This window comes from Acomys minous (assembly GCF_964271855.1).
Source record: "Acomys minous genome assembly, chromosome: 7".
Taxonomy (NCBI): domain Eukaryota; kingdom Metazoa; phylum Chordata; class Mammalia; order Rodentia; family Muridae; genus Acomys; species Acomys minous.
Window position 1 is genome coordinate 115,280,309 of NC_140488.1, and position 12,639 is coordinate 115,292,947.

Below are 12,639 nucleotides of genomic sequence, written 5' to 3' on the forward strand. Positions count from 1 at the left end.
ATAAAGAGCTGTTGATAATTGATGGTTGTTGGGTGAGGCAGAGTAAGTTTTCTTCAGGGATATGGGTCCTGAATGGCTACTCATGCTATAGGAGAGGGTCCCATACCCATGAATATACAGATACTGCTAAATGGGCTCAGTGGATATGAGAGAAGGGGAGGAGGGAGAGAAGGGGTGGGAGATAGAAAGGGGGAGGAAGCGCACACATGAAGTTGGGAGAGAAGGAGTGTAGGTTAGGAACAGGAAAGAAGGTAATGGGGGTGTGGTTAATGAAAGCACATTATATACATGTATGAATATTATATACCATGTTTTGAACAAAATAATTAATGGAAGTAAAAAATAAAATAAGATTTATGGGAAAACCCAGGTGTGGTGGCATTTGACTTTAATCCCAGTAGTCTGGAGGCAGAGGGAGAATAATATCTGAGTTTGAGGCCAGCCTGACCTACAGAGCGAGTTTGAGGATAGCCAAGGCTACACAGAAAAATCCTGTCTACAGAAGCTGAAAGAAAATAAAAAGATATATAGGAAAATGCTTAAATGCAAAGATGTGTGAAAATGTTCATAAAATGTTAAGTAAAAAAGGTAATAGGTGAGATTTGGGGGTTAATCTGATGAGAATTTGAAAATTAAAGACAAAAGCATCCTATCTCAAAATTTAATTTTAAACCTCTAGAATAGTGTAGTCATGCTTATATAAAATAATCTATCTTGTTAATGTTCAGGTGTTTGTTGAACTAAGATATAAGACATAAAACAATAGACACAAAAATAAGTTTCCTTTTGTGACCTAGAACTCATTTAGGTTGAGTTTTGATCTATATAAGAAAAAATATGATTTCAAGGCAGCTCAAGGTGATAATGGTATTGCTATGGAGACTGGACTGGAAGAACAAAGAACTAATCATTTACAAGCAAAATGAGCCCCCTCTGTCTTGTCGCATAAAAACTTTAAGCACATTAAGATTATCTGACTATTATCAATAATCATAATGGAATACTGACTCAAAAAAAACTTGTACCTAGGTCTGTGATTCTGAAACCCTTGACTTTGCCCAGAGCATGCTGTCAGCATCTATTACTAGTACTTTCTGGAAGCTTTAAACAATACATCATCTCCTACTACTTTATTTTTTTTAATTTTTTATTAATTTATTCATATTACATCTCAGTTGTTAGCCCATCCCTTGTATCCTCCCATTCCTCCCTCCCTCCCACTTCCCCCCTACTCCCCTCCCCTATGTCTGTGTCTGAGGGGGACCTCTTCCCCCTGTATATGCTCATAGGGTATCAAGTCTCTCCTTGGTAATTCCCTGACATTATGGAGTTGTTCACTACTGCAGCCTTATTTAACCAACCCTGGATACCGATCATCTCTTCAGGTGTGCATATCTAGCCTACTTCATTCTTTTTAATGACGAAGGAATATCAGTGTGATAGACTGCACCTAGCTAGTCTACAACTGGGGCTCTGATTTTTCCCTTTGCTATTATAGTTTTCCACAATTAAGTTCATGTTTATCTACAAACATATGTATATACACAACCCTATATCAATCCATTTGTCAAAAACTTGCAAATGAAAACATTTATTTCTAAAAGTCTAGGTACTAGGCAAATATCAGGTAGATGTTGCTAATTATCCTCTAGAATGATGAACTAACTTATACCCCAAATGTTTAGAACATTTCTTCCCAGCTTACCTATCTGAAGTTGGCAAAATAGATTATTTTAAAATGTGGGAATAATCTGGATACAGTGGCATAACACCTGAGTTCCTGACACTTGAAATGTTGAGGTAGGAGGATCATTGCAATGGGCCCAAGAGACAAAGCCAGCCTGGCTACATAGAAAGACCTTGTCTTTTTATTATTATTATTATTATTAAAACTACAATGATGCCAACATTGGTGGAATATCTCATACTTTATCTTGTATCAGCATTGGTCATCTGCGCATAAGTTTAAAGGCTGTCTGTATTTCTTCTGTGAACTGCCTCTTCTTGTCTTTGATCTGTTTTTGTCTCTTGGTTTTAGAGAGTTTTTTTTTTCCAATGAGCCCCAGATGTTAATCTCCTGGTTCCTATATTTTTGGCTGTGAGCCTAGCTTTTAACAGCTGAGCCATCTCTCCAGCCCAATCTCCTGGTTCTTATACAATTTATAAATATTTTCTGTGTCTGTCTCTTGTTCTTTATACTTGTTTATGGTATCTTCTATATATATAAATTTCCTGTAGTTAATCTTTCCTATTTTGGTTTTTAGACATTGTCACCTAACAAAATAAAAATGATGTTTAATTGTCACCAAAATCTCTACTGCAAACCCTTTTACCTGCTGATTTGAAATGTTCTTCCTATCCTATGTTTAAGACCATAAATGTGAGTCTTTTCCTGTCTTGGTACTCTATTTCATTGGTACTCAGTTTATTCCTCTGCTAGAAAACTATATTTTAAAATACCTGTAAATTATGTAAACTCCTAGTATCTATATTTTAATATTCTTATCATTTTTGGCTGTTATCAATACCTAATTCTTCCTAATCCATAAACCAATCTCTTCTTCCTAGTCCTAAGAAATGAAATCAAACTGAACAGCAGTAACAATAAAGGCCTATTTTGTAATTCTGATTAGAATTGCTCAAAATTTACAGATTAGTCCAAAGAGACTAGAATTTTTATGACATTGTCTTAGAGATAGCATACAGTTTTTTAAAAAGTGAATTAAAGTCCACCCTGGCCTATATATCTAGTTTTAGGCTAGCCAGAGCTGCACAGTAAGCCATTGTCTCAAAAGAATAATAGCCTTTAAGTGTGCAGGTAGATGGATATAATCAAAATATACTGTGTGTATGATGTCACAAAACTAAAAAACAACCAAGTCTAAGCAGAACGGGTAGCACTCAGCCACACCTGGTTACTGTTTAATGTCTGTTTCCTAACAGGCATCAGCTACATGGGTTTTGATGTCTGATCACCTACTTTAAAGCATTAAACAAAGCAAACAAGCAAACAAAAACACAATACCAAAACCAACCTAAGTAACTGCCAGCTTGCAATCTTTGAGCTTGGATCTAACCTATTACCATCATATACGATAATTAATTTAGGTTTTCAAACACTGAAAAAGTAATCAAGCACATGTAAAGGCATTGTACCAGATTTAGTTAGTGTGCCAAAACAGAATTCTCTGGCACTTAAATAAGGTGTTTTGGTTGGTTTGCTAAGTCTAGTTTAAGTCCCTAATGATTACATACATTTGTATTGCCTGGTTGGCTTGGGTTTTCAATCCTTGCAGTGTGTGTGGCAATGAGTAAGATGTCGTCTATGTAGCTTTTCATTTATCCAGTTGTATTAAAGTATAATTGGAAGTAAAAAATAATATACACTGTGAAATGATTTAAATAAAGCTAATTAATCATCCACTACCTAACAGTTACCTGTGTATGTGTGTGTGTGTGTGCGCACATGTATGTGTGTGTGAGTGTGTGGTGAGAATATTTAAAATTTCAAGTACATAATACATTATAATTCATTATAATCACCATGCTATTCAATAGACCTCCAGGATGTACTCATCCAATTAAAACTTTGGACAAAGAAGAGAATCCTTTTAAATTATCTTTCTGAATTCAGGGACATTCCCACATTGTATTTTCTGTCACAGGCAACATGTGAGTCAGAGCTCAATTTTCCAGCCTTCTGAGCAGTTAGACACATGCAGGTGACTCACATTCTACCAATCAAGAAGCTTACAAAACATTTGCCTCAGAAGAAAGTAACATGAGAAATCAGTTCAGTGCAAGCCACATTTGGTGTCAGAAAGCACCGATTTGCCAGGCTGACAAAGAACTCTAGGTAGTGAAAACAGTGTGGAAAAATTTACTTCTTGGCAGGAATGCAGAGTGTAGCAATGACTTGTGGGTGGTGTCATTAGTAACAGAGGTCATTTTCTCATCAGACAAGTTCTACAGCTTGATACTGGGCACTGTTCCTACAATGTAGCTGCAAGCTTATTTCTCTAGCTCTTCTGAAGATATAGTGAGCCACCCAGGATCTTTTTAATACATTCTTTTCTTGCTTAATTGGCCAAAGAGAAGTTTGCTTTATAAAACTAAGCCCTGCCCAATACAAACAAAACCATAAGACAATGACAGAATTAAATAAAATTTCTTCAACTTTTCAGGAAGGTTTGAAATGTTATGTTCAAAAAAAAATAAAAGAATAGAAAATTAACATTATTTTCAATAATGTATGCTGAGGTCCTCATCTCAAAAATATTCTGTAAGTTAAGGACATACTGCCTGATTCAAAACAGCTCATGTTTACATGCACAGACTAATGCCTTTATTAAAGGATATCAGTTCACAATAAAAACCAATAGTAAGTAGCTGGTCACAGTGGCACATGCCTGTAATCTTGGCCCTTGGGGGTTGTGAGGCAGAAAGATCATGAAGCCAAGGATACCCTGAGCTCTACAGAAAAACCATACCTCAAAAGGGAAAAATAACAGTAATAGCTCAGAGGATACGAATGCTTGCTGTGCATGCATGAGGACTTGAATTCATGTATGAGGACTTGAATTCAAATTCCCAATGCCCATTACAAAAGCCAGATATGGCTGCTTCCATGCCTATAATTCCAGTGCCATGGAGGGTGGAGACCAGAGGATTCCTGGGACTTGCTGTCTTCCAGCCTAGCTCCAGGTTCTGTGAAAGATACCCCCCGCCTCTCTCTGTCCCTTCCTCCCTCAAAAAAAGAGAGGAAAGTGAGAGAGGAGGGCTTCCAATGTCTTTGGCATGCACAAGTGCATGCATGCCCATATATGTACTCAGGTACCACATACATGCATCATTTAAATACAACACACACACACACACATACACACACACACACACACACACACACACACACACACATACATGTACCCCAAAACAATGAAACAAAGCAGGACTAGTGTAATCAAACCAGTCCAAATAAAGATATAGCAAAAGCACAAAAAAGGGAGAGATGACTATCTTAGAAAATCAGGATGAAACCATTACCATGTTCAAAGCACATACAATGTACTTCCTTGATGCAAAAGACACTAAAGAGTAGATGATAATAATGTTCCTAACCTGCATCTACAAATGACGGTTCTTTATTTTCTATCTTCATGGATCCAAGACTTTTTAAGACTTCCATTTCAACCTCATTTAAGAATGTTTTGAAAGAGGCTATCATGAGTAAAAGGACAGTTTACTGAAACACTGAAAACATCATACAGGTTGTAGATGATAGCCACTACTGTGATACCAGGTTGCAATTATGAGAATGAAATTTTTCACTGTGTTGCATTCCCACCACGCAATATGATAGTGTGCTATAATAAGAACTTTACAAACTGTAACAAATCACAACCGTTCTATGTAGTGGGTATTGGTGTACCTATTTCACAGATGAAAAATCACTCAGTAATGTGCCCAAGGCCACCGGACTTGTAAATGAACGAGCTTAGGTTTGGATCTGGGTCTGCCAGCTCCCAAATCAGCAGTCAGATCTATTTATAGCACACCACCTCCCTCAGGATAAATTTCAGTTTTATAAGTGAGAACATTTACTCAAGGCTCTAAATCTTAGAAGGAATTTATTATACAACGTTCACAAAAGAACCACTGGCCTTTCAATTAATAACAGGGGTCTAGAGAGGAGCTGTGTAATCATTTATTGTGTTCACTAAAGGGACCTGGGAAAGACAATGGAAGAACTGCCATAGACCCTGCACTTTGAGAACTTTCACCTAAGTAGTGAGAAAACAGGAGCCTGCATGGTACCAAGAACACACACAGCTACAAAGAATCAGGTACCATCCCTGATGGCTAGCTCAAGGCTCAGAGAGGAGGCCAGGAGAGATGGGCTATATCTTCCCTGATAGAGAACTCTTACTGTTGGTGCCACCTGTGCTTTGGAGTCTTGAGGCCACTCTAGGAAGGTTCATCCTGCCTTTGTTCCCAAGTCTGTGAAATCCTATGCCTGCCAGGCCAGGTCTAGGCTGAGTCTAGACCCACTGCACTCTCTCTGATAATGATCAGTAGACTGTATAGGTGACTCTGTCAGGGAATAAAGGGTCATAGAGAAACAGGTCCTGTGTAGAGGCAGAATTGGCGATTTCCATAAGACAAAACAGAAAGATCTACTACATGAAGAAAAAGAAAGAAAGAAAAGAACCATGGGGCTGGAAAGATGGCTCAGCAGCTAAGAGCACTGAGTACTCCTGCAAAGGACCCAGGTTCAGCTCACAGGATCTGCATGGTGGCTAACAATAATCTGTAACTACAGTTCCAGGGAATTGGATACCTTTTTCTGACCTCCTGGGGCACCAAACACACACACACACACACACACACACACACACACACACACACACACACACACACGCACACACACACACGCACATACATATATGTAGGCAAAATACTTACACACATAAAATAAGCTAAATCTTTTTTAAAAATCTTTAAAAAAATAACTATTATCCATGACTTTCTGACCTGCCCTGACATGCTATCATATCTATACTGGGACATTCTCAGGGGAGGCCTCCAGCTGAGTCTACAATCAACCACGGTGCAGGGTGTGGTTTATTAGCTCCTGAACCCAACGTTTTCGTGGGAAGAAAAAAGGAAGAATAGACAATAGACAATACAAGAGGTATCAGCCCCTAAGTCCCAGGTACATAACAGGTGGCAGGTAGGCCTCTTTGCCAGAGTACTGGGACCACAGGAGCGAAACCAAGAAGCTTCTACTGTGTTTATTATTTCCATGCATGAATCAGAGAAGGAAACATTTAACAAGTTCATTGTAGCGCCACATTTTAAGAGCTTCAGAAGGTCAGAGTACACAAAGAACCTTAGAAAAACAAGTATAGATGTACAAGGAGATATAAGGAGATCGCTTTTCTGGTGAGAGCCAGACCTAGCTTTCCCTGTCTTCAATAAGCCAGAGACAATGGCCCTTCCTCGGTGCAAAGCAATCAATTATTTGTCCTCTGCAAGCTTTAGACTTAACATTGCTAGAGAAATGAACTCATTCGTTAAATTATTCAGTAAACATCAATTGTACTTGTGAGGACTGTGGAGGAAGAAAAAGTAAACAACAAGGGCCTCCCAATGTAAAGTAAATGTAAAACATTTCAGCACACCTACCAGCCCATAGTAAGTGCTCAGGAAATTATGGCTTCTGGAAAATTATGCCAACAAGTTGGAAATAAAGAGGTAGGCAAGAAAGAGACTGTGACCAAACTCATAAATGATATACTGAGTAACTACGGTTTGTCCCAGAGACAATAAAGAGTTAGTACAGGCTTTAGAGAAAGGAAAAACCTAATCAGGCTTTAAGAGGGTAACTTGGGAGAAATTTTGCAGGATGAGACTTTTAAATGGAAGATCACTTCTTCAGAGTTAAAGACAATGACTGAAAGCTTAACAGCAACAATGGATTTTCAGTCAGAAAGCAGCAAGCGATTCTAGAGGAGCGAAGAGATGCAATTCCAAAGCTGAGTGGGAGAGACAGGAGTTAGATGGATCACTCACCTGGTCCTAGAACACATGAAGTGACCTGGCCCTAGAACACATAAGGTGACCTGGCCCTAGAACACATGAGGTGACCTTTAACAGAACAGACGCAATTTAATGGGAGAAGAAAATGAGATCAAAGGGCTGTAGAGATGGCTGAGTGGTCCAGATCACTTACTGGTGACCTGAATTCATTTCCTAGCACCCACAGGCCAGCTTACAATCACCTGTAAGTATAGTTCTAAGTGACCCTATGCCCTCTTCTGGCTTCCACAGGCTCCTGCATGCATGTGGTACACATAAAGTCAGGTACACACAAACACATGAATGCATGCACGCACGCACACACATGCACACAAATAAACACATCTTTAAAAAAAGAAAATGGGATCAATTAAGAAAACTTATCTAGGGATACCTAAGGAACATCCAATAGGGAGAAAGTCCAAAGACGCCAGGTTTCTATACTGAAAGGGAACAATAAGTTTGAGGAATTAATATAGAAATATCAATTGAAACATCTTTATGTTAGAACCAGAGTGGTCATGGCTAGATAAAGGGCACTCAGTCATGCAACTTATATTTATGAACTAGTGAAAGCACAGAGCAAAACATTAAATTAAGAGTAATTTGAAAGTGAACAGCTATAGAGTTCCTTTGTCTTTGCCCAGGTTAGGATGTGAGAAGCAAGAGAAGAGACTGAAGATGTGCAGAGACCAAGTACACAAGCCCAGGAACTTAATGTCCAACCTGCAAATGTAACATGGACCAGAACATCTGGACTATACTCTAATTTAGAAAGTGACCTGGGTTGGTTACCATTTTCTCTGCATTAGAAGTTTGATTCTTTTCCAAGGATGGTGATGTGAGAGATAGTAAGAATCTTTAAGAGATGAAGCTTGCTGGGCATGGTGGTGCACGCCTTTAATCCCAGCACTTGGGGAGGCAGACGAAGATGGATTGCTGTAAGTTCGAGGACAGCTTGGTCTACAAAGTGAGTCCAGGACAGCCAAGGCTACGGAGAGATAGAGATAGAGATAGAAATAGAGATAGAGAGATAGAGAGATGAGAGAAGGAGAAGAAGAGAGCAGGGAGGGAGGGAGGGAGGGAGGGGAAGAGGTTTGATAGGAGGCGGTTAGGTCACTAAAGTGCTCTGCCTCAGGGAAGAGATAAATATGGTTGTCATGGATTTTCATGAACTATTTTAAGGGGGATTGTTTCTTAAAAGAAGATCAGCTTCTCCACTGTCTTCCACGTATTCCCACCACAATGCCGTCTGCTGTATCAAGGTCTTTACCAGACTAGAGCTGATACTGGGGCTATGACCTTGAGCCTCCAAAACTAGAAGTTAAATAAATCTCTTTTCTTCATATATAATGCAGCATGGGGCATTACACTGTAGCAAAAGACAATTTACAAATGCAAGGCTTATGCAGCCACCTCCAAACTAGAGCATCCAGGAATAACGCTAGTGGCTCATTTCATTCAATGACTGTGTGTCTGCATGCAGCTTAGCATGAGAAGTCCAGAGATACTATAGGGGACACAATTATCAAGGGTCTTTCCCTCAGAAAGTTCACATTGTCTATAAGAAGAAAACACACCCAAGTCCACACACACAATCACTCTTCCAAGTAAGCAAGATCTCTAAGTAAAACAATTACAAACTGTGTTATATGCTGTGACGAAATATAAGCAAAGCTCTAAGAATAACAGTGGGTATTTACTTAGGATCCTCAGATAGAAACAAATACTCTGGTAATAAAAAGTCCTATGATTTTCCCTGGAAAGGCTAGTGGTAAGGACCTTCCAGGCAGAGAGAACTCAGTGTATAGGCTTGGAAGCAGGAAGAGCTTGATGTGTTTGAAAACCTGAAAGGCAGCCAGTGGAGCCAAAAGACAGGGCTAGAGAAAAAAAGAAGTGATGGCATGGAAATACAAACAGACCCAGCAATCAAGGCCCTGTTGGCTGAAGTCTGGGTGTTTTTCAGGCCAGGATTAACCTGGTTGTTGTGCCATGGAATTCTGGGATGGAGAGGTGGGCTGTTTGTTTCTGTATAAGTCCACAGTGTCTGGTGGCTATCCTTCCAATCATACAGCGTGGTGTCCCTTTATCATATCCACAATTAGGGTGAGGCCTCTATTTGCACACCAATTTCTTTTCCTTGGATATCTTTCCTGGCCAAAGTGTTTCCCAAAAGGTCCCGTGAACACACCAAAGAATTTTCAATAGTCTTTGTGAGAGTACTGGGAGAAGCAATGCTTTTGTAAAAGGACACAAGATAATAAAACAAAACCACTCCCTCATTTCTGATGGAAATTTCTTGTTTTCTCCTCCAATGCTTCCCATTAGTTCACAGTCTGAGTAATTATCTTTGCTGCTTACTCTGTCTCCATTTCTCTTCCAGAACAGCAGGAACATGTGTAGATGATAATGCATAATAACAAAGAACCATCGAATCTTATTGATCCCAGAAAGTTAGCAATTCTAAATAAAAATATGTCCTCTGTCGGTTATTCTCAAAAGGACATTTTGAAGACCCAGAAGAGCTCTGTTATAACAATAAATGAACTCATGGAAAACGTGAGGCCTCATCATGGGCTCCAGGCTACCAGGTAGTGATGCAACAGGCAACTGTAAATATACATTTGGAAAGTCCTCGTTGGCACTCCCATCTGGGCTCCTATCCTCATTTCCCCCCCTTACATCTTGACTGCATCAAGCCCAATATACTATATATAGCTTTTAGCCACTATTTACAGAAGCCAGGAGTCTCAGACTAAAGAGAAAATCCCCTTTGTCCTCCATCTGTGATTTAATTTACATTCTCCTAAACCCTCCAATCACTTTGTTTTCAAGCAGAGAGCTTTTACACCCCGCGCATGAATTTCCCTGGGTTTCTGCAGAGATCAGCTACTGGGAAGCCCCAGAATTCGACTTTACCTATGAGAAAATAATGCTCATGATTTCATATGTTATTTCTCACTACTACTGTTTATAACATTTACAAAAGTGAAGGAAATTAAGACAAAGTCTTTGATATCTTTCAGAATGCAGAAATATGTGAACATACAGGCACACTGAAATATACACGTGACTTTCTCTCCGATAATCAGGAACTAACTTTTGTCTCCATTCCCATGTATCAACTTCTCATATGTAACTACATAAACCTTACTAGAATATTACAGTACAAAGGCAAGGAAATCCCAGTTCCTAATAGAAAACCATATAGGTGACTGATTGGAAAGCACTAGAAATGAAATGGTTCTTTCTGTTCTTTGGGCAGAGTATTGCTAGCGGAACATGGCTTACCTGAATTTATTGTAAGGTATCAACTTCGTGTGATTAGGATCAGCAGCTGCAAACACCTGCGTGATCTCTCTTGATTTTGATTTTTCTTGTTTCAGCTTCTGTATGGCAAGTTCAAAGTTGCTATATGGAAACTTGAAGGAGTAAAAACAGGACATATGCATGAGATTTCAGGAGGCCATCATCATCATCACCACCACCATCACCATCATCACCACCACCACTACCATCATCATCATCATTCTTACTATTAGTTCTTTGAGAATTTCATACACTGTGGTTTGATCACATTCATCTCTTCCTCAACTCTTCTCAGGTCCTCTCACTTTCTCTACTTACCCAACAGTGTTATTTTCTTGTTGTTAACCCATCAAGATCAATCTGTGCTACCTAAGTGTTTTTGGATGTGTGGCCTTCTTTCTGAAGTGTGGTTGCCTTACCAAATGGACTCTCCTCCCAGCAGCTAACAATTGTCAATAGCTCCAGGGCTAGTAGTGGAATTTCATGTCCAATTCTACTTCCCATGCTGGGATTCAGCCAGCCTTGGGATTTCACTGGTACAACCATTGTGAGCTCGTGTGTGCAGTTGCTCTGTTCTGCCCAGAAGATTCTGGTTCCAGGTCATCTATGGCCTATGGCTCCTACAATCTTTCTGTGCCCCTCTTCCACAATGATCTCTAAGCTTTAAGGAAGGAATATGGTATACTGCTCCATTCAGGGCTGAGCATCCTGCAGTTTCTTTATTCCCTGTACCTTAAGAGGATAATGGAGACTAGCAAGACTAACATGATGAACCCCAAGTAAGCTGTACATGTCTTTACCTAGGAACGAGCGCTTTAGGACAAAGACTGACATTAACCCAGGTCCTAGATCTCAAACAATTAAACTTAAGGGGCAGCAGGTAACAAAGCTTAATAAACAATCTTCTTAAAACTTCTAACTCATATATAAAACCTTCTTATAACTCCCAGATATAGTCCCAATATTTTCACAGATGCTGGTGCAAAGAATAAAGATGTAAAGCTGGCTAAATGTACACTTATTTTCTCTAGATCATTAGGATAGGTCCCCTTGGAATTGCTGGTCACCAGGCAAAGTACTAATCACAGCAAAGCTGGGTGTTGAAGTTCCACATGGGCACTGTAACCCAAATATATTTGCTGTCTAGGCAGCCCACTGTTTCTGTCACCTACTTTGTGATTAGCTTTTTTACACAGAAAAAATATTTCTTATTTATTCAAGTAAGGCATAAAGTTGTAAATAATTACATCCAAGAGATCAAAAGTAAGAAAATGAAATGTTAGGCAAAAAAACACTGATGCTACTTTGGTATAAAGCTCCCTATCTTTCACCATCAAATGATTCATGTGGTTTGGTACCTACTGAGTCATCCACACCCTCTCCTTTTTTGCATTTCCTTTCATCTATTTCTATGATAGGATCTATTAGCTCCCTTGAAAAGACTACTCAGACTGGTAATAGAGAGTGTATTAATCTTTATCTTCTTACAATGTCCTTGTTAAGGGTATTTTTTTAATGATGTAATTTTCACATGAGATACTAATACTAGGTTATATCTTCTTTCACTTTATTATACTGAAAGGAGACCAGCCCTTTATACCTTTAAACTACATATTATGTTTTGGATGGATGTATAAGAGAATGGAATATTACTTGTCTAGCATGTGCAAGGTCCTGGTTCAATCCCTAGCACTGCAAACAAAACAAAGCAGTTTATATATATATATATATATATATATATGTGTGTGTGTG

At 39.1% G+C, this 12,639-nt stretch overlaps 1 protein-coding gene across 3 annotated transcripts in view; it reads right to left on the reverse strand.

Annotated features, from left to right (window-relative positions):
- Positions 1-12,639, reverse strand: part of EFHC2 (EF-hand domain containing 2) — a 269,672-nt gene that overhangs the window by 53,295 nt on the left and 203,738 nt on the right. For all 3 annotated transcript variants that reach the window (XM_084788869.1, XM_084788870.1, XM_084788871.1), the window contains one exon: positions 10,870-11,000. In XM_084788869.1, coding sequence (XP_084644995.1) covers positions 10,870-11,000 — 131 coding nt within the window. The remainder of the gene's footprint in view (positions 1-10,869; positions 11,001-12,639) is intronic.